General features: G+C 36.1%; 1 protein-coding gene across 2 annotated transcripts; it reads right to left on the reverse strand.

The window, feature by feature from the left end:
* Positions 1-662: 662 nt before the first annotated feature.
* LOC139115164 (ADAM 17-like protease) lies at positions 663-27754 on the reverse strand. Of its 2 annotated transcripts, none has more exons than XM_070677084.1 (20): positions 27526-27754; positions 24065-24328; positions 22284-22372; positions 21571-21668; positions 20507-20604; positions 20053-20177; positions 18111-18197; positions 17659-17754; positions 16785-16920; positions 14140-14247; positions 12769-12893; positions 11703-11772; positions 11318-11456; positions 10992-11156; positions 10303-10376; positions 7984-8126; positions 7341-7419; positions 6805-6893; positions 5434-5487; positions 663-4989 (listed from the first exon to the last, which is right to left on the reverse strand). In XM_070677084.1, exons 1-20 carry the CDS (start codon positions 27587-27589, stop codon positions 4882-4884), a joined length of 2211 nt encoding a protein of 736 aa, XP_070533185.1. In that variant the 5' UTR covers positions 27590-27754; the 3' UTR covers positions 663-4881. The 2 variants fall into 2 exon arrangements, with proteins under 2 accessions (XP_070533185.1, XP_070533184.1); XM_070677083.1 differs by lacking the exon at positions 16785-16920 and adding an exon at positions 16612-16747 and having other exon boundaries at positions 27526-27744.
* Between the last annotated feature and the right edge of the window lie 116 nt (positions 27755-27870).

Raw genomic sequence — 27870 nt, forward strand, 5'->3', positions numbered from 1 at the left:
GCCTATATGTGCACTTCCAATGTAAAAGAAAAGATGTCTTCCAATCGATCGACCAGCAGTGCCGACTTCATTAAAATGTGCCTCGAAACAGACAGTTTAAAGTTTTCCTCACACTTTCCTCCACGAAACTTTGAACAATTAACACGATTGGAACTAATTTTGGACAATTGGATGGTGAAGTACTGTCTTTGAAATCTGCAAATGTAATCTCATCTGCTTTTCATTGTACCTAACACATTTGTTTTTATAAGTTATTTGTAATATTGCAACATTAAACTATAGGGCACCTAAAATTTGCGGAAAATTTGAAAAATATGAAGATCCAATTATCCCAAATTGGTTCCAATCGTGTTTATTGTTTTCCATGATCAAGTATAAAAAACCAGAGGTCATTATACCGAGTATTTGACAAGAAAAACAATTGCACTAACCAACAATTTACCAATACTGGACATTCAAAGAGGACTCTATATCCTATTTTAACGTGCTTGGGAAAATCTGAATTTCGATTTCACATTAACAAAAAAGTATAAACTACATTCACTCAACTTGATACAATGAGTCCTTAGAAGATGAAGTCTGAGTATCTTTTCCAAGTGTCAGAGCATCTGGAGTGAAACAAATGTAGAAATCACACATCAAACAAGAATCAAGAAAGGTGCTTGTATTTGATAGCATTAGTGCTATTTATTTTACACAATCTTACACGACACTGGTGCAAATGTTTCATTACTTTTGAACATTTTTTCAAAGTTATCACCTAAAATACAAATAAAAAATCATTTTGGACACGATTTTGAGCAGTAGAACTCCAAATCATTTCTATCCAGCCTAACATTTGCCTATTGTTCATAATGACATCATTACTGTAAATTGTCGATCGGTTATTTAGACACCCACTCTGACACTATCTTACAACTTCATGTTTTCAAAAGAAATATTGGCACCAAAACAATTGTGACATTATTATTTATGACAATATTACAATTCTTTGATAAAAAAAGCTACTTTCTTTCATTGCCGTTGTAAAATATATCTGAAAACATGTTCCTACTAATTTGTATCTTGATCTGTATTTACGAAAAATGTTTTTTCAAACTTGTAATATAAAAGTTGAAAAATGATCACAGCAAATCTGTAAAACTTGGAGAATAAAATCAAACTTTGATTTTTTCTGATTTTACTAGGTAAAAAAACACAAACTAGTTATCCTAGTTCACTGGACACTGCATATTGAAAATCAATAAATACAGCATAACTGTACATTCAGCCAGGGCTTATATTACTAATCATAAGAGAATATTGCAGGAGATTGCTACCTCAGTCACACTAAGGATTTCTTACTTGACAATATTTCAAAAATGTATTCAAAGCTTATTATGTTCTTTGACTTGAATTACTGAATCTGATCAAAGTTAAAACTCTAGTCTGTTCTGCCTGTATTGGTTTGAATCTGATTAATGAGCTGTCAAACTCTGGAAAAGGTTTTCAATATTTTTCTGACACTGTTTCTAAAAAGCCCTCTAACACAAAATGGAATATATGAGGCAGATATGTTGCTGAAATATTGGTCACATTTCATGCACTAGGCTATTGCAAGACCTACTCTTGCATTGTGCAGTGTCTAAGAAGATTATATCTGATTGGTATATTCCCATTATTTGAAACATCTTAAGGAGCCTTATGCCATTATTGAAGCATCTTAAGGAGCCTTATGCCATTATTTGAAGCATTTTAAGGAGCCTTATGCCATTATTTGAAGCATCTTAAGGAGCCTTATGCCATTATTTGAAGCATCTTAATGAGTCTTAAACTCAGACTATTGCGTAGCTAAATGGCTATTTAGAAACAATTAAATAAAGACAAAGGGTTTCAGCAAACCAATTGCCTAAAACCCTCTGAGACACTGTCACACATTAACCCAAAGAATATGTTCCTGGAGTTCATGCAATGCAGTGGGTCAAAGGTTAAACAAATCAGGGTGAAAAGTAGTGGGTAATTTTGTCAGCCAAATCACAAACACTGATAGCCCTGACTATCAAGTCACAATCTACAACAGTAAGTAATTGCCTTTGATGCAAAAATTTATGTTACACTTCTGCTGTAGCAACCAAAAACATGAGTGATAAATTCATAATCCAGGTGAATTTTTGAATATGTTGCCAAGGAAGTAAGTACAAAGCAAGGCTATCGCAATTAAATTAGAAAGCATTACCTGCATTCAGTTGTTGAACACCCTATAGGTGATTTGAAAATGGTAACACTATAATCACTGAACAACCTGGTGAGAGTAGAGTGACATGTCAGCCATATTGAAATTGTCATAATATCACAGTTTTTTCTTTGTCTGTGACAATATGCACAGAGTAATGTTGCCATATTGGATGACTCATAACATAAACATCAATATTGGACATTTCATGACATCAATATTGGATATTTCATAACCTGTATTGGTAAAGTGCTTCTGAATATTTACATTTAAAGCTGCAACAATAAATACAATTTCAAAAGGGTGAGTATATATTATAGCATAATGAAATCTGGATAAGACGGCAAAAAATCACATTTAGAAGAGTTGCATTGCTAATTTTCTCAAAATCAACACAGCATCCAAAATCAACATGATACATCCTCTATTTCATGATCAATATCATCATCTTAACACCATCATCTTAATCATCATAAGATATTCATGAATTCTCTCACTGCTGGTCTTGATATAACCTATGCATTCCCATATTTGCACAATTTAATTTTACAGTGGATTCGGTGCCACAACTCTGTGTTTGAGACAGTTTTAGCTTCAGCAAACACATCCCTTAAAATTCAGCTGTAATTGTTCCTAAAATGAGCTACTTTGTAGATCATGTGCAATCAACTGTTCAGCTATCTGTCCAAACAGAGTTGCCCAATGCTGGTTTTAATACTGTAATTAATCAATGAGTCAGTGACTTTGAAATGTGTGGTGACACCCAAGCTCATTGTTTACATTGTTCATACAATGTATCTGTCTCACATACAGAGTTGTGGCACTGAATTGAAACCTACTGTAGGTGCTAAAGAACACCTTGGAGAGACTTATCGTTTTGATAGAGTTGCTATCTACATGGTCAATAACTAAACCCATGTAACTTTCCAAAGCTTATAAAATCTACACACCTTCCAAAGTATACTGTTTGTGTGCTCACAACACAAGTACTTACAATTGTGGAGGGCATGAAAAGTTGAAAAATTTGTTTTTGTTTTTGCCTTTAATAAACAATTTAACTTCACCTAGTCTCTCTACAAAACCTGTATTTCTACAAAAATGTCAAAAATTATTTTCCAATACAGATGTTTTTTTTCTTTTCTTAGTCACCTGTGCCTAATGATGACATTAAACATACAGTAAATATGTATGAAAATTGTGAAATAACAAAAAGTAATACATATAGGATTTCAGAGTAACAATAATTCCAAGATGGATAGATGAAAACGTCTTTATACCTTGTGAACATTCAAGACAATATTTATAACATTTACAAAACATCTTTAAACATTTCACCCCTGAATTCCTTGTCGTTTGGAACATTCTACTTGTCCCCTATCTAGATTGGTCCGTTTTTTTTGGAAATTTAGGGGGAAAAGCTTAAATGTGTCAGCCTCTATATACAGAAAAGGAAGCCTAGAGTAAGTTTCATTGTTTGTCGGATCATAAATACTTCAAATAAACGCCATTTTTCAGTAAATGGGTACAACCCTGCTGATGGAAATAACAGCTTTCACTAAAATAATACTGTGAAAGGGAGGGCTCCAATCTCCACACACAGACTGTAGTGCAGCATTGACAATTCTAAACTAGCTAAAGAGTCACAGAGTTATAATTATCCATGCTGGTGCTACAATCTCTGTACCAGAATGGGAGGGCTAAATCAACTATCACTGTTTCAATGAATTTAATGTGTGCAAGCATTCTTGAGTTTCTTACTCTTTCATCAACATGGTCTGATTCAGACCAATCATTATCATATGTTGGTGTGAAACTCTTTCTCATGAAATTGGCGTGATATTTTGCTATGGAAGCAACTCATTGGTTGAATGTTCTCAACAGAAAATTTTATGTATCACACTTTTTCGATGACCAAATATCCTTCATTATGGAAAGATTTGAGATTTTATGTTACAAACTCACACAAAAGATGTTTTAGTGTTTCATTAGCAAACTGTTTCAACTTTGTGCTTTGAACAGCAAAGATCAAGTCATTTTCAGAAAGATATCTTGGTCACCTGTGCTAAATCATAAAAGCCAATATTCTGAAAGACTGAATTTTGAAGTTAAATCAGTTGGAATTTACCATGTTGCCCGAGTACAGGCAAAATTTTTTAATGCTGGTGGAATCAACTCAGCAACAGGTATTGCTGGAATATTTTGATGAACTAAATAATCATGAAGAGCAGTGCAGATTACACAAAGTTTTCAGCATGACTGAAGAGTTTAACAATTAAGATAATCCTAAGGGGTCCTTTTTCAATATTTGTAATCGAGGGGCCCCCTGAGAAATACAAATTATTTTCATAAAGAGTATTGGGCACAGAGTTCTTGCACCAAGTTTTCATTGACTATAGTACTTACAGGATACACTTTGTGACATTCACAGCGACAAATAATAAATGTTGTCAAAACGGCAATGTGAGTAAAAATTCATATTTGCATCCACGGTGAGGAAGTTGATGGTCTTCAGGGTCCATCAACATCTGTACACTACATAAGACTCATCTTTTTCTCGTACATGTATTTGCCAACACCATTGTAAAATGAAGGGGATTTACAACTCTTCTTATTGCAAAGTAGGGTGGGGGTGGGGGTTGAAGGTAGTTTCTTTCCTTCTAGACTTTCCGCTACATCCTGGTTTCAAACTCTATCTCCTGTGGACGAACTTGACCTTGTGAAGATGGTTTGTATTTTAGCACATTCTTCTTATCTTGTGGACGGAAAAGTTCTCGATTCTGAAATGATCAAAATATTCTGATTGTTGTGGTTGTTTTCTGTATGTAATGATGGAATGAGTTGGAATATTTAGTCTTGAAAAGGTTGAGTTGACGGACAAATGTTAACAAATTTTAATTGTGAATTTTATTGTTGTTACGACAGTGGTAAATACTACAAAATGATTAAGTAGAAACGTCTCTTTGAGTTTACATAATTAGACTACTACTTTTCATGAGATTTTTTTCAGTTATTTATTTATTTTTGTTTATTTATTTTCATTTATTTTATTTAGATTCTGATCAGAACAGACCAACAATGTAAGTCCCTCTTCTGGACTACCTTGGTACATCCTGCAGGAGGCGGTAACCATGGTGAAATGGACACTGGATAATGATGACCTTTGATGAATACAATGATACTCAATTGTTTGTTTGTCATGTCTTTCAGAAACATAGTCTTACCGTTGGATGCAACCACTGAGTTGCTTCTTCAGCCTCTTTCTCTCGTCTGGTATCCTGGTGATGACAGAAAAAAAAAAAGATTGTGATGACAATTTTGGGAATCACAGCACTTTCCAAAGAACCAATGTATGCTTAATTCCATATTTATGTACAATGTGAACTAGAAATTACCATACATCAGATTTTGCACATGATAATGATGATGATTATGGTTGTGTGTGTGTGAGTGAGTGGGGGGGGGGGGGGCATTAGAGGAGAAAGGGGGTTATTGTAGCTGCCTGGTTTCAGCATAAAACAGCTGGTGTATTTCAAGGATCTTTCCAGTGTTTTGATGTGATAATAACCATTGGATGGATACCTAAGCTTCCTTAAGACCCAGCTTACACTGAAACATTCACAGTTTTTCATTAGTCCCTTACAGATCTGCATGCCCTGAAATATTTATAATCACATCACACTATTGTAAACTACGGTATTCCGGTACTCTACAATACACAGTAGTCCTGTTTTGGGGAAATGTTGGGCCCTACAAAGAATCCTTTGCTGGTTGGATAAGACATGGGACAAACATGGATAAGGGAAGATTTTATGCTGGCATTGAGACAGAATAGCCAGCGTTTGTATGAGGCTTAAATAAACATTTGTGAAGTTTTACTTCAGCCCTGCAATTGAGAGTGAAAGCAAAATTTTGTGGTCACAGTATCTGAGGGCACACTGTACAGTATACCGTACTGTAAACAGATTAAACTTTTTTGAAAAAAGTGGTAAATCAAAATGCTATTATCTTTAAGGAAAGGGTGATAACTATTTAAGCTCTATTCAACACATTTTCTTCACTGTAAAACTGAACAACAGGGGAAAAATTCTTATATAAAAAGAAATATTTGTATGTGCAATTTAGATGGATGAAAATGCATTCAGAAGCAATCAGATTTTCACTGAACTGTACACCTACAACAACATGACACTTAAAATATTTATTTAACTACAACACCAATTTAAGGTGACAGCCTTGCCAAAGACACTTCCATGGAATTTTTACATTAAAATTGCTGAGTTTGAAGTAGCTTTCTCATTTGTTTTATTTTCCTCAAAAGAGATGAAAACAACCACATACTAGGGCCATTACGTGGAGGGATTCTTGAATTATCCTGACACTGGAATGGATGTACAGTGTGCATAAGGGCTAACACTAATCTTCTTAAAATTTCTACGATCATGTGAGCCAGAATATTGTCAAAGATAAATTAAGTGAGGAGGTAACGAAACTACACAATAGTGTTGTTCTGGTTTCAGTCTCCATAGATACCACTGTCATGGTTTCAGTCTCCATGGCAATAACTCCCATTTTTCAAGGTTGTTACTACATACCACATAGTGGACCACACAACTGCAGGGTATCCAGATAAGCAGAGATAAGACAATCACAGTTCCAACGATGTTGTCTTCCATGAATTTCGCTGTGAACAGAAAAAATGTAAGAAAGGCAGGTAGGGTGTGGTCAAAATGTTGACAGAAAAAACACAGCTGTTCTGCATGGCAATAAAACATTACAAATTTACAAAGCATATCCAGTATATATTTACACAGTGTGAGTGTAAATATTGCTAACTTTTGGTGAAATTTTTCTGAATATGATGTTTCTGTCTGTGATGATGACAGAAATTATTTGATTTCACATCAACAAATGTTTACATGTATGTGTCACATTTTGATGTTCTTCTAAACTCACAAAAATTATCAAATATAGGTATATTCATTCAAAAGGGCAGAGAGTGGTATTTTCTAAACAAATATTACTGAGAGGCTGTTGGTAGGATGTGAACTGCTCAACTATAAAATTCATGACCTCTTTTTTTCACTCAGAAAAATATTTGTCATGTTATTTCATACTGCTACTCTCTTACCTATACTATTAATGTTGATGTCTTCGATGACATCCCAGAATCTTTCGACAACATCCTGGGTGGACTTCTCACATATACCCTGGTGAAAACAAATGGAATTAGATAACATCTGAATTTCTATTTTAATGGTAAGTATCAGGTTTTCTGACAAATTTGTAAATTTTGGCCATAACTGCTGTACATGTATAGTGGGGCCAGCCATGCTAAGCTTTAGTACAAATTAACACCATTCTAGGTGGTACATGTATATTTAAATCATGGAAAGCACCCTCAGTGAGGCTCTAATTAATACTACAAGGAAAATGGGCCTGCTGTCCTTCTGGTGTGAAAGTTTTTACAAGGACAATAGTTGAGTTTGAAGTGATATCTTTGATATTGAAAATCAAAGAGAGTATACGTAGTCTTGCAGAACTGTATGGTTTCAGTATCATTCTACACATTTGTCAAACTTTCTAACTGGATTCAACTTGACAAATATCTAGCAGAGAAATGTACCTCCCATGTGTTAATGTTATGATATTACATGGAAAGTTCACACAACTGTGAGTTTTTGTTTTTCTATAAACACTACCTTCATTGTCAGATTGACTTTCAGCAGTCTGATAGGATGTTTGACAAGTGACATTTTCCAAGAGTTTCTTACCTGATTACAGAATCCATTTCCGCAGGGTATTCCGTTAGGCAGTGTGACTGGCTCTGGAAAGTCTTCTTCATCCGTGTATTCTTTACAGTCTGTGAAGGGGTCGGCACCCTGGTCAGCACAACATCGCATGCATACCTTGGTGGCTGAAGAGAGGAAAAAGAAATCTCTATTGGTCAAGTGTGATCAGAGTGGACATTGATGAAAGTTACATTACATCGTGTGATGTCCCAACTGCCCAGCGCCCTCGCTTGTTAAAGTCACATGAACATGGGTGAAGCTGGTATCTACAGTGAATTAAATTTCTTTGAAACCTCTGAGAGCACTTTTGCATGAAAAAATTTCAGTATTAGTGGTTGGAGAATGATGGTTTCAGCCTTGCTTCTTTTTCTGTGTTATTCATTTTTTCATTTGACACCATCCCTTTTAACACTTTCACCGCGGGAGGGCGCATTCTGCGCCAACGGCCAGACTGCGGGAGGCGCGTAAACGCGCCAAGAACGTACGCGTTTATTTGCGTTCGATATACGTTGGCTTTGTTTGATCTACATCATGTTTGTTGACTATTTCCTCAAGCCTAGCGTAGTATACGAGGTAGAGGTCAAACCTAAATGAGCATGCGCGCCAAATTTGTAAACAAATGCCGCCATATTCGGTCATTTCTTGGCCGTGATTTGTAAGGATCGTGTGATCGGTTGTTGTTTTTCTCTCAGAGGGTATTTAAAAATGGCGATGCGGGCACAGTTTAACACCGACAAAGCCCTTGAGCATGTTTTTCTAGACACTAATAGTGGAATTGTCACTGATCTTGAAACTGAACTGACGACTCGACGAGATGGCGGAAGTCAAATTTCAAATTACAACTCTAATACAGAACTTGAATATGTTCCCAAACCAGTTGAGCAAAAACAGAGATCGCGAGCAAGACACTGACAGGAAGGTAGGCAATCTGAGCATGCGACAAAGTGCGACAAAGGACCGATGACTGACATCACAAACGTTGATGGGGTATCCTGTGGATGTTGTACGACATCAATCTATCAATGACAATTACACATCGGACTGGCTACCAGTATATAAGCGTAAATAGAACATAGCTCTCTTTTGAATGTCAGATGATACCTGTTGTTTGAAGATAAACCTGTAATAAATATGCATATTAATCTCATTTACGTGGAATATGTTTTAGCGTATGTGTTCCTCCTACTGAATTTGAGTTGATAAAACGTAAGTGGTAATTTTTAAAGTGTTACGCTGAGAAAAATACATTTATATATTGAAATAACAAAAAATGCAACATTTTTTGATTTTTTTTGGTAGAATCCAATATGGCCGCCATGATCACGTGATCTTCAAGGCGTGTCACATGACCTTTTGTGCATTTTTATGATGCTCTGTCATATTGCAATACTCACTGAAAAAATTGTCCCGAATACTCAAATAATTACAAAGATATAGCACATGCATGTAAATAAATATTTATAAGGCTATATACCCATAGAAAACTACGCACAGGAATGCACGTATAAAAATTAATTACGCAGTGAAAGTGTTAAAATAGAATGTGCCTCTTAAATTTTTACAATACTTTTCTGATTCTATGCTTGTGTGGGCTCTCTTTTTGAAATTCTCTGAGTAAATGAAATTTTCACAGTCTCTTTTTTGTGAATATTGAAAATTTAATTTCCTTCCATAGAGATACCACAGGCATGGTGGCCATTTTGGAATTTCAAATGTCAGTAAATGTTTGGTTGTTTGTTTCTCTAGTACCAAACCTTACACGGTGACCCCTGAATTTTATTCTTGATTTGAAAAGAGAAGGGTTTACTGTAAATTTTGCTGAGGATGTTTGAGCAAAAGTCTTTCACTTTTGAGGTGCATACTACCTTAACCTCACAGTGGCATCTTGCACTGAAGAAATGAAGTTTCATCTAGGCAGGGGGATTGGCGGAATCACCCTTTGTTGATATGTTGACACCCCCCCCAGTAATTTGTCAAGGGCCCCCCATGAAATGGTGCCCGTCACACCTTAGAGATACAAGTAGAACACATGAACAGGTGAAATCCCCCCTAAATTTTCTGGCAAAGGGGAAAATCCTCTGCTGATGCCATCCTGGATGAAACACTGTGAAATTGTTACAAAGAGTTTTCTGTTATGACTGCAGACTTAGAAAATTGGTACTGAAATTGACTACAAATAATAGAAAATATAATTTCAAGGATTGATGTGATATTTTGATTCAAGGAGATCAGCAATACAGAAAGGCTGTAAAATGGAACAGTTGAGAGTCGTGTTGGTGCAAGAATTGATAATTTCCTTACGGTCTTGGCATAAGCATGACACTTTGTCCCTTGCTTCACAGAATGGCCGGCATTCACCTTCAAAACATTTTCCACTGAAAAAAAAAATGAAAAAGCTTGTTTTATTTAGCTGTGATTGAAATTTTGATTAAATCTAAAGACACTGCATCTGGCTGTGTTGTATTCAATTACTAACCCTTGTATGTTAGAGGATAATACAAACAGATGAGGAAAAAATTGCTGGGTGAAAAAAAACAAAACTTCATCATGTGAAGTGAATGCACTGCCATGTTCTGAAAGGAGAAGAAACTGAATATGTGAGTCACTGTTCATTGATGGTGTCATGGTGTGTTGTTATTTGCCACCAGTGTCTACATACAACATCAATAGGTTAAATCTGGCATTCAAATGGACCACAGTACTCACAAAACACACCATGGTTGGGTAATGGCACCATGTGTGTTTCCGTGTTCAACACATTTGTGATGGTTATAGATTATATCCGATTGCCTATTGTATTTGCAATTGTGCCAAGCTTGAACAAAGTTGTCAGTTGCTTTTGTCAAAAAGAGCATGTGAGCAGTATCATGAAATTTAGTGACTGGACGGATCTCCTTGCTGAATGATTCAATCAGTAGTCTCCACTGTGATCTACTGTGTAGGTAGTGGGAACACTGTATTAAATGTGTAGTAAAAACTGAACAACTTACTCTTCAATGCAATCAGTTTCATCTGCTTTTGGTTCTGATGGTGGGCATTCTGCCTGTCCTCCCGGACACTTGGCTTCATCAAGACAGTTTAATTCATCACTTTCTCGACAAGGCATGTCAGCTGGAGCATAATCACAGTTTTTGCAGCATGCTGAGTTGGCATCACTAAAATACATATAGAAGTGAAAGAAAATACAACCAACTGTAACATAAATAAATATCTTCACAATTTTGATGTTATTTTCTATTGAAATGATGCAAAAGACGTAACTGATATCAAAGGTCAGAAGGACAAAACGCTATGAGGTCAAAGGTCACATGCACACCTGCATCTTTTACCGGGTCTGAAGTAGCAATATCTGTCACAGCATTCATCATCACTGTCCAGTCCAACTAACCCAGCATCGCATTCTTCTCCATCTTCAACAAGATAATTACCACAGAATGCTTTATCAGGGCTCCTTTCTGAGGGGATGAAAATATGATAAAATGTAATTCCTATGAGGAATTGATTTTTGCCAAATGATTGCAATTGGATTTTCCAGTGTAAAATACTGTATTACTTTTCTTGGACATCCAGTGGTAAATAGAAATTCTGCCACATGAAAAACTGAGTGACATCACATCAAACGTACAGTTACAATTGTAAATGGCATAAAGAGCACATTGTTTGAGGGCTGAAACATACCAAAATATCATGGATTAACTTACGGGTGAAACATCTATTGGATTTGGCTTTCAGAACAGGTCCTACAAATCTCTCACTGCAGTGAGAAAATTTCTGTAAAACAAAAATGCACAGTCAAAAAAAAATTGAGTCCACATTACAAATTAACGTCTTCAACTAGGATAAACTGGGACAAGATTCACATCTTTACCATCGTAACATAAGGTTTACAGCATATTCACCCTTCCCACACCATGGTTTGGCCCAAAGGCATTGATACAAAAGGTGATGAGGGACCTGTACACTGGGAATCGGGGTGAACAGACTGAATATAACTAGGAATTGAATCATGGGTATTATCTGTCATTTGGTCAGAACTAATTGTTTTCATCAGAAAGTACTGTAATAACACCTTTCTGTACTATGATTGGCAAGGACAAGTTAAAGAGAACATTGTACAGATATTTTGATCTTTGTATGTTAAAGTATACATTTCATTTGCTAAAGGCTACACATGGCAAGAATTTTTGGCTGGAGTGGAATATTGTGGAAAAGGGCAAGTTAGACTACACTTTACTTCACTTTTACCTACCGGGAAAGTGAAGAATGTCAAACATGTATTTGCCTTTTAAGTTTTATACAGACTTGCTCAAAGTCTGTGGGCATATAAATGTCAAAACAGAGTAATTGAAGTAATAAACTTCAGCAGACTGTCATGTTAGTGGTAGGCTGTTACATATATTGTTGGGTGAACATGAAGCAAAGCAACTGGGGCCAGTCTAGTGTTATACGACGTAATATATAAACTACTTTTCAATCAGTCACTAGAAAGGATACTGTAGGAAGCATCAATGTATCCATATTTTTCTTAACCACATTTAAAATCTTGCTCAAGTAAGAGACATACATGTAATTTACACACGCTAATGTCCACACTTTATCTAATTTTTGCAGCTTTGCTTTCACCCGACAACCCTAGACAATTTTTTGATCCCAAGTAGAGACATGACATGTGAAAGAACAGCAAGTATTCACATCACGATCAAAGACTATGGCACTGTGAGAAAGGAAAACCAAAATCTTTTTACAAAATATTCAACCAATCCTCACCTTATTGTTGTCATCCAGACCACTAACTGCCGCTGGATACATGATGAATTTTCCACCTAAGCTTTGGTCTGGTGAACACTCATTGGTATCAGGATCATGTTCACTGCCAAAGTTATGTCCTAACTCTGTGGAAGTGATGTGATCATATTAACATAAATATTTACAAGAAAAGTTGTGAAAATGAAAATTTGTGAAAAATGTCCTTCTATGCAATAATAGCTAAATAAATACGTGATCACAAACAAACAAAAAGATGAACAAACAAAGTTGCAAAATTTTAATGACTCAATCTCCTGTTAATCTGAAACCGGCTATATACTTTGGAATTATGACTAGAAAAATATGATAAAAAAACCTCGTCTGAGTACAAAGACTGTTCAAACAGACAATATTGCAGTATCATTAGGAGAGTAATTTTGTCACAAAATGTTCAAAATGCAGCACCGTGCTTGATTTTTGAGTGTACGTTATAGTCTTTATCCATAGGTATGACACTATTTGCTGTTCTTTTGGCCAATAGCTGAACCATTTCAGATGTATTTTTAGCAAAAACAAGTCGATGAACTTTGTATTGCGATTGGTAGTTCTGTAAATGTTTAAATGAAAACGCAGTTTTGTTATGATACTCTCATTGTTGATTCATAGTTTCAGTATATTCAGGAATTCTTTAGATCAGTTTGATGAAGAAGTTGATCATAAGACATGTACTCTGGACCTTGATTGTGAATTATATTACCATGCCCTGTCCATTGCGTTTTAATTGGCTGAACCACGTGACTGCCCACAAATACACAGTAATGGTTTGTTTTCATGCCCATGAATATGAATAATATCGTAAACATAGTAACTTTACAGCTAAAACGAAAATTGTGATTTGTACAAAGATCATAATCAACCACAAAATAAAATGGAGCATTTGTGGGCCAAGTTTAGATGCTTTTTTCAAAAATATCTTCGGATTTGCAAAATTTTTGCAGCGTGCGCACTACTCACTGACAGGTTCTGGGGCCCTGTTGTTGTTCGCACGGGAAATTTTTGTAAAGTTTGACAGTTTCTCGGGGTTCGTTGATAATATAATTGAAATAACAGATTCCGCACTGACCATTAACGTTTATTTATGGCTGTGGGCGAGAGGAAAGCCAAATTAACGGTCGTGAGGCATAATATAACCACAAGGAATCATTCTGATACATGTCATCATCAATATTGGCCCAAAACAAATGAACATGAAAGAGTATATTATTTCTGAAGATGAAAGTATTCATTTTAAACTGCATGAAATCCACATGTGATTGTCAGCTAGCACCTTGCATGGTAAAAACATTGGTCTGCACACACTGGTGTCAGAATGAAGCAATACACAGGACTCACCATGAGCAGTGACCAGATCAGCCTCTTGGGTCAGAATTCGACGACCCCAATTGATGGTTGTGGTCAGACCTGTGTTCAGGTACAACTTACCACTGCTTGAATAGTACGCTGTAAAGCAAAGCAAGCTGTGTTCTGTTTGGAAATTCAACTGAACAGCGCTCCAAATACTTGATACTCAAACTAACACTGAAAAGCATTTCTGACAAGTAAATTGACAATAATAGGTGTATGACATTGTATAATAAAATGTAAGTACAAGTAAATACTACAGTCACAAACATACATGTGTTTTGAGATTCTTAAAAGTTTTAATATTAATTTTTGTAGTTCGAAGAATATTTCTTTTTTAACAGCTGATGTGAAATTTGTTATTGAAGTTGAAAGTGAGCTGTCTACAAACAAGTGAAATATGTGCAAATACTGCATCCATCTGGACACATTTCTAGATGCTTGGTAAACCACTGGATTGATAAACTTATAACATGTAACATATTGCACAACATGTCACAAGTTACACTCCCAACCCCCCGTTTCCTCCCATTTCTTTGTAAACAGGTCCAACCTCACAACTGAAAACACTACTGTTGGACTGTACCATTGGTGGTGAGAGGGTCAAAGTTAGACAAGGACAACACCACTGTTGGACCGTACCATTGGTGGTGAGAGGGTCAAAGTTAGACAAGGACAACACCACTGTTGGACCGTACCATTGGTGGTGAGAGGGTCAAAGTTAGACAAGGACAACACCACACTAAAACAGCACACAGGGAAAGTGGCACGGCATCATGCATACACATTGGAAGCTGAATTCATGCACTGCAAAATAGTCACATCCACACTCAGTGTCACTCAGGGTTATGGCAAGGGGAAAGGAATCTATGTGATAATGTTAGACGTCAGTAGTGTTGTGTTTTGTGATAAACAGGCACCATTACACCCTGTATCATGAAACAAAATTATCTTTCAATCATGCTGTTGCACCAAAGCACAATAAAGGGGTTCACCACTGAAATGAGATTGCCACCACTGCAAGGAATTCTGATGTAAAACCTATTGATATGCTGATTAAGGGTCTCATCACTTTTCTATAGCTCCTGCAGCATGAGTCGTCACTTGCACATGTCCCATTTTTCTATTTGCAAACAATTATTTATCCACACTTTATCATAAGTGGTTTTAACTCAGATTCTGAGTGACAGCAAGTGTCGACCCTCGCACAACCAAAGTTATCCTGCTCAGTACATTCCCTGCAAATTTGTTCCTTGCTACCACATGGAATCCTTCAGAATCCCTGTACAGTAGTATTGTCTTTGTGTTACAAGTCTTACACACCTAATCTATAACTCTACGGTAGTGGCCAATAAGTACCAATGTAAACTGGAGACAGAGGTGTTTCTCGGTAAAACTAAAATCTGACGTTTCATGACGGTTACTGATTTTGAGCGGCTGTCATCAATCTCTACTTGATAATATTCAAAGGAGTCCACAGGAAGTACTGTGTGACCTCAATCTGATTCAAATCTGATGATCAGATATAAAGATAGCGATGTTTCCATCTATGCTTGCCCTTTGCTGTTCTCATTAAGCTGCAAGTCATCTCACTACATCTGAACTACTGCCATAGTCACTGAATTGTAAACTTTTCTGATAATTTCATCACTTTTTATATCACATAATTGCAATATCAAATATAAACAACTCATGGTACTAAAAGAAAATATCTTTAAATCAATGTTACAAAATGACATTGCAACTTTATTAGCTTTATTTTCAGTGATACTCTTGTACATGTACGTATCCATAAGAAAGTGACATGCTAGTTTGGAGTGATGGAGAGACAGAGTAAAGGATGCCTGTTAGTGGGAATGAAGGTGTATATACTGTAAATGTTAGGACTTTTATGCATTACAACACAAGAAGGATTCTAACCTGCAACAACTGTTGGCAGTCATGTGGACTCAAAACACATCAAATATACAATTGTGTGATAGCGGACAACACAAATCTATGGCACACACCAGTATTAGCATCGCGTAGTTGAAATATTTGGAAATATTTGGAAAAAAATGAAACGGGGTACTCATGTTTGAAAATAATACTGAATGGCATCACAAAATAAGGAATAACAGACATAGGAATATGAATTAAGTAACTGTGATTTCACCAAGGCAAAGAAAATTACTACATTTCAATAATGTAGTGCCTATACTTTCAAGAAAGAAACATTTTTTTACAGTTGCCTTGATCTACATCTTGAAGAGCAGCAAATTTTTTTACACGAATTAGTTAAATTAGTTAATAAGCTCAGCATCAATGTGGGGGTGTAGAATTTCTAGTTTTGGGTTGTCCTCTAGCACAACATGACAAGGATAACGATGACAAACATAACTTGACTGCCAGTTGTTAGTGAAAAGCAAAACAGCCGATGAATGAAATGATGGGAAGATTACGCTGAAAACAAGTAAGTCTTACGCGATGAACAGATTCCTCCAACTGCATAAGTTCTAGGGGTTGCAATATAAGCGAGGCCAAGCACACCATCAGAGAAATCTTGATACGTGAATAGATGCGACAGACACACCGACGAGTAGTCGTGAACACTAAACGTCTGCAAAATAGACAAAAGGAGACAGAATCGGTCTTACGTGGTGAGCAAATGCCGCCCTGGACACCAGGTCTTGGTGATGCTATATAGGCTAGGCCCAGCGTGCCCCCTGGGAAATCTTGGAATGTGAAAAGGTGTGCCACACAGGCTGAACTGTAATCGTGGACACTAAAAAGCTGTTAATGAGAAGGACATCACTCACAGTTATGATTTGAAGTAAAAAATTCACTTAAACAAGTAGACCGCAGTCTATTGGGTCAAGTTTATGGGCTTTCAAAAAGTCATCCATCTGTCTTGTTGCTTTGTGAATTCTGTCCCTGGCCAAATATTCTTCCATTGCAAGAAAAAAAGTTAGTCTCCTCTATTTGGATTAATATGTTGTATGAAAAAAATCACATTAATCTTTGACGCTGAAGTTTTCGTTTTTTGCTTAAACTTGTTTTATGAACTTTTCATCATTTTTTTCTATAGTCAACAATAAAATATAAGGGGCAAGAGCAAATTTTGGCAAAAGAGAAACAAGTTACCCAAAATTTAGAAATATTTGAAATTCTAAATGGCTGTTTTCACTTTACTGGGAAAAAGTGAATTTTCAATTTTCACAAAAACAAAAGTGTGAAAACACAATTTCCTCCTCAGATTTACAAATTGGTCCACAAAAACAGTAAACAATGAACTATTGTTAAAATTTGAGTTGGAATATTTGTTCTTTAGGTGTAAAAAAATGTCAGAAACTGTCTGAATAATGCAAGCTATTCAAAAGGTTACTGTCAGTTAAACTTTTGATCTCACCACTTTACCATAGTTTTCCTATCCAAAAATATCAATGTTGTCAATTGACACTGCTCAATCTGTACAATACTTTGTAAAATGATTTCAGAACCACAATGAATTTCACATTTTTTTTATCTTACTGTCAAAAGATCTGATACATCCCATGGAGATGATTTCTCCATGTTGTAGTGCTGGCTGTTTGGTGGTACATATGTTGCCTCTGTGTGCACCAGAATCTGTATGAATAAAAAGCAAAACAAAAGGTTGTGGACTGTCACCTCAAGAGGGCCCTGTTACATGGTGGGACATCCAAGGTTTGGATCATTGAAGAAATGAAGACTTGACTTTGGGCTGGAAAGTATTATGCTGCAATATGACATGTGAAAGATTTAAATATTCTATGAATATTAATCACCACTGATAATGAGCCAGTATCTATGGATTTGCATACATACACAATTCTCATAGTCCTGAAGGAGGGATTGCCATTACTTGCACAACTGAATAGTAGCATTCCACAATTCCAGTATTAGCTGTCTTATCGTGAAAACAAGTGAGAAACAAAGTGCTACTATAAACGTTTTACATCTACCTCACTGATTTCAAAGCCGTATCCATGGTAAACTTGAGCCCAGTTTGTTGCTCTGTAAATGGCATCCACTCTGTCCACCAGTCCAATCTGTGTAGAAAACAGAAAGAAATGGTTTGTAGACAGTTAACTCATGAATGTTTACCAACTGGACACTTATCCTGAATACACCAGTATCACTGACCATAGCACCAACTGGTAATTGTGAAATGTTAAGGTTTTAAAAGTCTTGATACAGAAAGAATTGCTCACTTCATGGGAAAAATTACACTGATGGTTGGTTACTAAATATTCACTGCATGGTCAACATTGGTTGCTGCTAACCAAAGTTCAGACAAGTTTCTTGTTTTATGACCTATGGACCCAAATGCTGCAATTGCAACCTCTATCATTTGATTTCAGTCTGCAGTGTTTGTAACATGCTGTCATGATACCACTTGTCTGTTCAAAGTTTACCATCTGACAGTCTATCAAGAAAGATAGATGAATATGAGAGAAATGTTCTGTCACTTAGAAAACCTTATTCACAATGTAATCTGCACTGAATATAAACACGGGTAATTTTTATGAGCCATGGTATCAAGGTCAAGTGCCATTAAGGACAGTACTAAAAACCACATCCTGCTTCTGTAGCCTACTGTACATTTCCAAAATCTAAAATTGGGTCAAATCTCCCCATTCCTGTATTCTGCTATTGTTGTGCAGTACAAATACCAATGAACTTAGCCTGTTGACATTTATGTCCAACAAAGTTATCTTTTCTCAACTTCCTCTTCATAATATTTATTTTGGTACTTAGAGTAATTTAAGGATATTTTTTTCATAATTTGTATTTACCAATTAACACTGTTATTATTGACAATCAAATACACATATACATTTTTCGTTCAACCAATCAAACTGTTCCATACTCTTGTGTACATGTTAACTTAGCAGTCTGCCATCACTGACAAATTTAAACATCAAAAATAAAAAAAATACCGCAATTATACGGTGTCGCTCAAATTTGATCAGAATTGGTACATACCAAAGATCAACAATAAGTGTTATTTCTATCTGTTCAGTGCAGGAAAATTATACATTGATGTTATGACAATTTCTGCACAGTACAACCAGAAAAACAACAAGAAATATTTAAACCAGAAAAAACAAGAATGACAAAAGTAAACAAGGTCTAAAACTTTAGGTACTGAAGGTCAACTTTAGCAACATGTATAGCAGAGAATCTTTCAACCATGGATGTACAAAAATAGACATCCATGGTTTCAGCAGGTCTGTTAATATGTCACAGTTCATAAACAATGACAGGAAATGACCAATTAGCTGTTTCAGTTACTGCTACCACTCCCAAACATAATAGGTACCATGCATACAAATAGGTTTAAGGTCAAAATCCTCTTATTCACATGTGTGGGCTGATTCAGTTCACTGCCACCACTCCTGCACATTTGCAGGATTTCCCTTTTTCTTACCTCATTTGCACATTTTTGACACTGATGTTTTCATTTGAACAAATTCACATCTCAACCCCTACATCTACCTGTACACCAAATACTGAGACGGTAGCTTTGGCGGTATGGGAGCCTTTGTGTGTGACGGACATACATCCGCACATACATACCCACAAATATACAGACATACAGACGCCACCGACTCATCATATAAGCTCTTTTTGGTATTTATATATAAAACCAAATATGAGCTAAAAACAAGACAGTGTTATTTCAAACTTTGTACAATTTAAATCTGAAGAATATGATCAAATTATTGATCACTAATGGAGGACAGTCCATTCATTAATGCATAACTTTGTAGACACTATTCTTTCCGCAGAAAATCAATTTTCAAGAGATCCGTCCGCTTGCATAGCTAATTCAGATGTTCAAATAAACCTCTGCTCTATTCTCAATACAACAGTCCCTTAGTGGAGGGACCATCTCCATACCATGTAATTGACTGTGCTTGAAACATCGTCTCTTCCCATACTGTTGTAGAATTTATAATCTGCAATGAGTAACAGTGGACAGGTATCCTTGCTTGCAGCTCTTCTGGCTCTGTGATGTTTACTACCTGCAAAGCAAGTATATTATTGAATCAGTATTGAGTATCTTTTTGGCCTGGATTACTAAATTTCATGACCCTTAACCTCTAACCTCGGTGGGTGACATTTTGAATTTGAAAATATTGGTAAATGTTGGGTAATTTGTTTCTCTGGTACAAAACTTTGCATTGTGGCCCAAGATTTTTATTCTTGATTTGGTAAGAGATTTGTTGTTGAGCATTTCATCACAAAAATTTGAGCAAAGAGTTGAAACTTTTATTGTCAAGTCACATACTACCTAAAACCACAACTGTATATCACCTTTGCCTATTACATGTGATCAACAGTGAATTCTTACCAGTGTAATTGACATTGGGCATGAATGTCCATGGCTCTCTGTATCTCTCATATTCCTCTTGAAGCTCTTCTGGTAAATGATGACTGTGACCACAGAAACTGAAAATACACAGAACCACAGTTGCCATGGATATTGTGTAGCTTACATTCTGCTGTCTAAACAGTCAATAGCCTGAGCCTATGACAATATCTTCATTATTTCTGTTCTAAAAATATTTTTTTTACTCCTCTTCCCAAGCATCTTGAATTCTGGTACCACTGTCTATTCTTAGTGGTCAACCTCTGTCACTACAGTATTTCTATTCTCAGAGAGAAGTACCCTACAAATGTGTGCCTTCTTTCTCCTCTTCCTAAAATATCATTACTTATTGTATTATCCCTGTGAGCACTACACTTTGTTCGCTGTGTAATAAGCAACTTTACCCTTGACAAATGACTACTACTGAAGTCAGTGAAAAATTCAATTGTCATAATAACACTGGTCATTACATGTATACACACAGGAGTGTTTGATCACTGAATACTCTAGGCATTTTGATATGATTTTGAGAGTAGTGTAATGAACTGTATTTACATACAAAACACAGAGAACAATGAAAAACATGACAAAATTTACAGCTATCGATGCTATACCCAAGTCTGTTTCTTTAGAGCTTTTTGAGGTGCTCAAAATATCTAATAGTGGACACCAATTTTGTTTAATTTTTTCCTCATAAGACAAAGCGACTCCATTTTCCAGTATGCAAGAACAAGTTGAGTTGCCAGTTGGTCAGAATCTGATGTACATGTATGTTCACACAGCTGATTGTAGCATTTTGGTATTTATATGCACAATTTTTCTGTGTTTGTGTCTGAAGTATTATTTTTTGGTAATTAAGTTTTTACTCTTACAATAATACGGAACAAAATACGATTGGTATAAGACATCAGTAGTGGTGTGTAACTTTGAGGATATCAGAGAAAACTACCACACGGAATTTCAATGGAAACAAAGAATCTGAACATGGAATTCCAGTTGGAAACTGGAGTACATGTATATGAAATGCACGGCATGGTGCGTCTTACTTTCCCTTGCCATCTTCTGTCAGGTTGAACTTCACGTCAGAATTACGATACGCTATCATTGTGTAGTTGTGTTCCTCTGTGATGTGTCTCCATGATGGCTGAAAACAGAGGAAACATGGAAAAGTCCATTTGGTGCCACTCTTGAAATCACAAAATCTGGCACTTCCAGATCCAATATATCTCTGTTCATCTACTGGTAAAGACTGGTATTCTTTCACATTGTTTCCCAGCGGTGCATACCATATGACAATTATGAAACATAATACTGGTTGATTTTACCTTTAGAGGTCACTTTTTCATCCTTACCTAGGGTCTCCTTGAGAGGATTTTGAGGGATGGGCCACCCCTCTCTTTTTTGAGGGATGGGCCACCCCTCTCTTTTTTGAGCAACCTATTAATATGTTAAATAACATATTAAAGAATATGCAAATTATGTATAGTTATGTAAATTGGACGTCCAGTCATTTTTCCTTGCTGTGGAGAATACCGCGCTTTTTGAAATAATGCTTTACCAAGTACGTTTACCTACTTGCAAAAGACTCACCACTTGTTCATGGTTTCACCAGAGATTCACATTCACAGCATTCTAGTATACATTTCAAACTTGTTGCAACAAGAATTTATCACACTATGAATTTTCCTTAACATATTAAATGACTGAGAAGTTATCTGAAGATTTTCATGATTCAAATAGATGAACTGATTACTAATACCTCAATGACGTAGATATCTTCATTTGTCCTTATTGTCGCAGTGAGAGAATCCTTCTCAATCATTGCCTTGACATGTGTATTGGATTCATCTGTCAATACAGGCAGAACAAACTTCACTTCATTTTTATACAATGCTGCATTCATTCATTCATTCATTCATTCATTCATCATTCATTCATTCATTCATTCATTCATGTAAATAAACCAGTATGTATATAAAATGGTTCTACTAATAAAGGGGCAGGATGTGTTCTTTAGACACTACTATGCCAAAGAGATCACGTGATGGTGGTACAAAGCAACCCATTTGTACAAAAGTGTACAGAAATAAACATTTCTGTGGGCGTTTTAAGATGTGGTTTTAGTTTGTACCATGGTCCATTCAACTTCTGGGTTTAACCTATTATATCTATTCTTGATGATTTCTGATGAGCCTACTTCATTACGATGCAGTGTTGATGCACTATGATCTACAACTTGGGAGACCAAGACACTGGAAAAACTTTTGCAGTTTGCCATTTAGATGGCTTGGATGTTTTAAGTTTCACATTAAATAGTTGAAAGTTTACTTGAAATTGTAACAATTATCAATGACTTTCAGCTTGTCTGAGAATGGAAATTATCATGAAAAACACTTCTACAAAGCAGGCCTTGCATACATTGTGTATCAATTCTACACTCAAACTCACAGATCAGAGTGAAGGTATCAGATCAACATGGCAGTAAACTAAAGTTCACTCAATAAATAAACAGGAGAGACTGAGCCTGATGACTGACATACTGGTTTGAGACATGAGTGATCCATTAGCAATCCATTCTGAGAGCTCTTTCATATCCCTGCATCCCTAACATACTTGAATGATCCATTACAGTGAATTTCAAAATAGCATGGAGTTACAACGTGTTAGGGCAATTAGAAAACTGTTTCTGGTGATAGAAATAACATCAACTGCATCCATTGCAAACGTTCTTCTTTGATAGATTTTGCAACGATTAAACTCAATACGACGTCCACTGTTCTCACTTATAGAACATGTTCAGTGTAGGAAATACCAATCATTATACCGACCTGTACACACTGTACCACAAAAAATTCTAGCATTAGCATTCTCTGTGCAGTTTCATCGACGGGAAATGTGATAAAGGCAATAATAAGAATGTTCAAGCAGTCAATGTTCCAGTGAATTTTTCAATGGGAGTGCAGCAACACTGACAATCTTGACTGTGGCACAGTGAACATCGTATTCAGTTTAATTGTTGCAAACTTTATTGAAGGAGAACGTTGATAATGAATGCAGGTGGCGTTATTTTCTATCTCCAGAAACACTTTTCTAATCACCCTAACACGTACTTGTAACTCAAATCTATTTTGAAATTCACTGTAAATTTTTTGGAAGCCAGACGACCAATATGAAAGTATGTCTGGTGATCCTGCATGCAGTTTTGCTTGTGCACTCCCAAAGTGTTTGAAACGTGTGGAATAAATGATGTTTTCACAATCTTCTTTTTGTGAAAATTGGCCATTTTATTTACCCAGACTTAGCAGAGGTATTCAAGCCATTTTGAAATTCAAACACTTAATTTGCTTTTCTGGTAACAAAATTTGAAATATGACCCCAGATATTCATTCTTGAATTCGAAAGAGTGGTAAAGTTTCCTGGAGGAAGGAAATTAACTGAAAAAGGTTTATATATGAATTGCCATTTTGATGAGCATATTACCGTAACTGGTAGCCCAAACAAGAGATTTGGTGGTTTTCTTCACATCTTGGATGTACTTACCTGCTAAGTGCCCATGGTATAACAGGTCTTTATCAACCGTGTGCTCAGTTCTGTCTCCATTACCCTTGACAATGTATGCCTTGAAATTCCTGGACATGATGCTGGAATGCTGATACAGGTGGAGCTTGAAGTCCTTTCCCAGCACTGAAAATGACAGCTGTTTCACATCCTTTGCTGTATTGTCTACATCTCTCTTGACAACATGGTGTCTGATGTCATCCATATGGAGTGTTTCATAATGATGCAGAGCGTGATCAAGGGATCCTGAGATTGAAATTCAAAATTTGTTATGACGAGTTCTCAGCATACTTGAATAATGTGGGGCCAATCTCCCATTAGGTATGAATCAGTGCTTGCCTAAGGGTGTTTGGAGATGAAAAAATACAAACACATCCCAAATAGTGTTGAATTGTACCCTATCTCAGAATGGGCCATGTGCTCTTCAGTCTATACAGAGGGGCCTTGGATAATTAAAACACATCCACGGTAAATGCAACTTCTGCAATTACGAGGGGGGTTTGGCTGTTTGGCTGTATTTCAATTACTGCATGCAAAAATTACATACGTTTCAATATTGCAACATCTCGCTACATTCTTTATGTATCGTAAAATATCACACTATATTGTTTAGCATGTACATAGACAGTTGAGAAAGAGGATGAGAAGCTACCGCAAAGAACAAACCGGCACTGCACCCAGCATTCTTTTAAAGGCCTGTGTTGGCACCAGATTGTCTCATAAGAAAATTTACCGAGCAGATTACAATTTCAATGGAAAACAAAAGGCTATCACACCACCATAATCGTCTTACAGATTAACATACATGTGGTTCAGTGCAAGTGTAAAATAATGTAACAATTGTTTTGGTGGTAGTGCATGGGTGATGTCATAGCGACCTGATGCTTGGTTGGATTTTCACACTTCCAAACTTTCGTTTAGAGGGGAAGGGGTTGGAGCGAAACACAATTAGTTGTGTTTACCATATGGCCCCTTACTGGATTGGCTTTGGGATTCACAAGATGTAAATGTTGAGCTAGCGAGGTCAAACAGTGTCACGTGACTCATTGGACAACCCACTGTTCGCCCGCACTGATCTGAAAATACGGTTCAGTTTTCCACAGAATAGCAAATATTGAAGCCTACAGGCACTAATTCGAGAGAATAATAGTTTTTTTTAAGTATTGGAAAGTATTTGTACATTTTCTAGTTTGAGAGCATTGAAAATCTGGCTTGGAAATGTACGGGTGCGCTGCCACTGTCAGTGCAGATACACGGCCCCGGAACTCAACTATTCTCGGTATGGTTCGCTTTTTTCCGGAACCGTTTCCGAGTTGAATGGCATGTGATACAAATAAACCAATCACAGATCCAGTTTCCCCAGACGTAGGGCTTTATTTTGATATGATTACTGAGTAGATTCCGGCTGCGGAAACGCAGCGGGCGATAGTCAAAACATTTCAGACAAACTTTTGGCCACAAATCATTTTCGTAACTTGATTTTTGAATTTGATGGTCACTTTTTTAGGTAAATATGTTAGTTTGATAACATCTAATGCTCAAATTACACGCGGAATCAAGATTGAAAAAATACTGTCGGGGGGATGTCAAGCTTTCTGAGCGCAGTGGCCAAGTGATGTTGAGCGTCGTGCTTTGTTCCCATACTTGTCCATGGAAAGGGGCACGCGTTTGACAAACTAAAACATTCTTGAGATAAAACTTGACCAAAAAATGTAGTTATTGGGGAATTTTTCGAAAATTATTGGTATTTATTTGATTTTTTAGTTTGAAGTATTTGCTCATTTATTGATTTTGTGAATTTGTAGTATTTTTTTTCAACGATTATGTGATGAAAATAATAGCATCAGAATTACTTTTTTAAAATTTTATATTTAGAATATTTTTGATTGGCCAGAAAACTTTTCAATTTTTTTATTAAATAATAAATGCATGTTTTAATTTGTTAAAGTACACTACAACAGCTTTTAAAAAATAACATCAACCCAATACATTTTTTATTTACATTTTAAATTTCCAATGAAATATATTATTTACATATTCATGTTTTATTTACATATTCATATATTTATTTGTTTATTTTTGTATACATCAAATCATTTAAATTAATTTATTTGTTTTACTTGTTGATGTGTGAGTGTCAAAACACGCTAAACCCACATGTGTACCTTTAAGGAAAATATACAGATGAAAAATTATGCATATATAAATACACTAAAGCAACAAATAATATATGCAAAATTATGCAAATATGCTAATTTGTTTATTTAAAATTATTCCATAGAATAGAATTTCAATAAGAGAATCAATACCTACACTGAGAAGGTAGACATAAGGCCCGTAGTTTTTAAATATTCAAGTCATTACATCGAGTAACCCCCATATTAACCCTACATTGTCTTAATGGGCCGTATTTGTGTGTTCAAGCTAACTAGTGTATTGTCCAGATTAATACAGAAAAAATATTCAGGAAAATCGCTATAAATCAACTTCTGATGAACAGATTTTGAAAATTTAAATTGCATTCTCCTCTGCTGTCAATTTTACATCTAATCACACTATTTCTGTGATGTTTAATAGACTTTCAAATTTTGCCTTAACCTAGCTAGTTGAGCAAGCAAGAGTGGAATGTGTTATAATCTTTTCACCGAAACAATGAATATTATTATTAGGTTAGCAAAGACTATGACTTTTATTTGGCTTCATCACCTATCCACAAGCCTCAGCCTCATCTGTACCCCTTTCACTTCATGGGGACTGATGTGCAGCGTCTCAGAAGCTGTTATCCAATTGGGTGGCTGGACTCCCTAAATTGACAGTGAAAATCAACCAATCAGATCTAACCTTATGAGCACACTGCACATCAGCAGCTTCTTGGAAATGCAATAATGTAACCTCCAATCCCATACAATTAAAACAGAAGCATAATTGTGGGTGACATTCAGTCTTGAATGACAAATTTGGATGAGTAACTCTGAACCCTGCCGGAGGTTGGACTTTTGAAGCAAATCAGAATACTGGCACACAAGACCTTCACGCAACTATCAAGCTGTTTTTCATGGTAAATTCTATGAATGGCTCTATTCGCTGGTTATTGCATGTGAATCCCTTGCGAAACTCTATGCAGCAGAGAGCGGTTCAAAACAGCCAGATACATCACGCAAATTGCAATGATGTGTATAATATACTGTATTGCTTTGGATACGTAATGATGAAGTATTGGCGGCACGATATCGCACTATATAAATTATAATTTATGGTGCGTGTCTGTTGTCACCAATCTGTCACAGTGTTCCTTGTGTGAAGAAGTGACAAAATCTGGCTTATGGTCATGTCATATTACTACTGAGTCACGAAATAAGATAGAAAGCTGCTGAAACGATTACAGCATCGCAGTCTGGGATCACAGTATTATTAATTGACCTCGAAAGTCATAAAACACTTACCTTTGCACGGTGAGATTACATGTAAAATGAAGTAAACTACGACCGTGTACATCAACGACGCCATGATTTAACTGTCTAAATACACCACTGGGGGTTGCTAGTCTACTTGGGGATAATCCACAAGGCTTATCTATATATCGGACCAGGAAGTGTTAACCTTGTGTTTTCATTTGAAAAGCGCCATCCTCCATCTTCAGGGAAATACCCTTCCCAACATGCAACAGAGTTGCAAAGATTTGATTCTGGCTCGTTCCTAATGTGAATCTTTACAAATCATTAAACATTTTTATTATTCAAACGTTGGTGAATGTATTTATTTTTCGATGATTGATAAAATTGTTTAAA

The sequence above is a fragment of the Ptychodera flava genome, chromosome 17, assembly GCF_041260155.1.
Source record: "Ptychodera flava strain L36383 chromosome 17, AS_Pfla_20210202, whole genome shotgun sequence".
Taxonomy (NCBI): domain Eukaryota; kingdom Metazoa; phylum Hemichordata; class Enteropneusta; family Ptychoderidae; genus Ptychodera; species Ptychodera flava.

Coding starts and splice junctions, on each gene's coding strand:
- LOC139115164 (XM_070677084.1), bottom strand. CDS start 27,589: ATGGCGTCGTTGATGTACACGGTCGTAGTTTACTTCATTTTACATGTA. Junction 14,248..16,784: donor GGGCGGCATTTGCTCACCAC/GTAAGACCGATT, acceptor TTTGCTTTACAG/CGTACTATTCAAGCAGTGGT. Junction 5,488..6,804: donor GTTGTGTGGTCCACTATGTG/GTATGTAGTAAC, acceptor TGTCATCACCAG/GATACCAGACGAGAGAAAGA.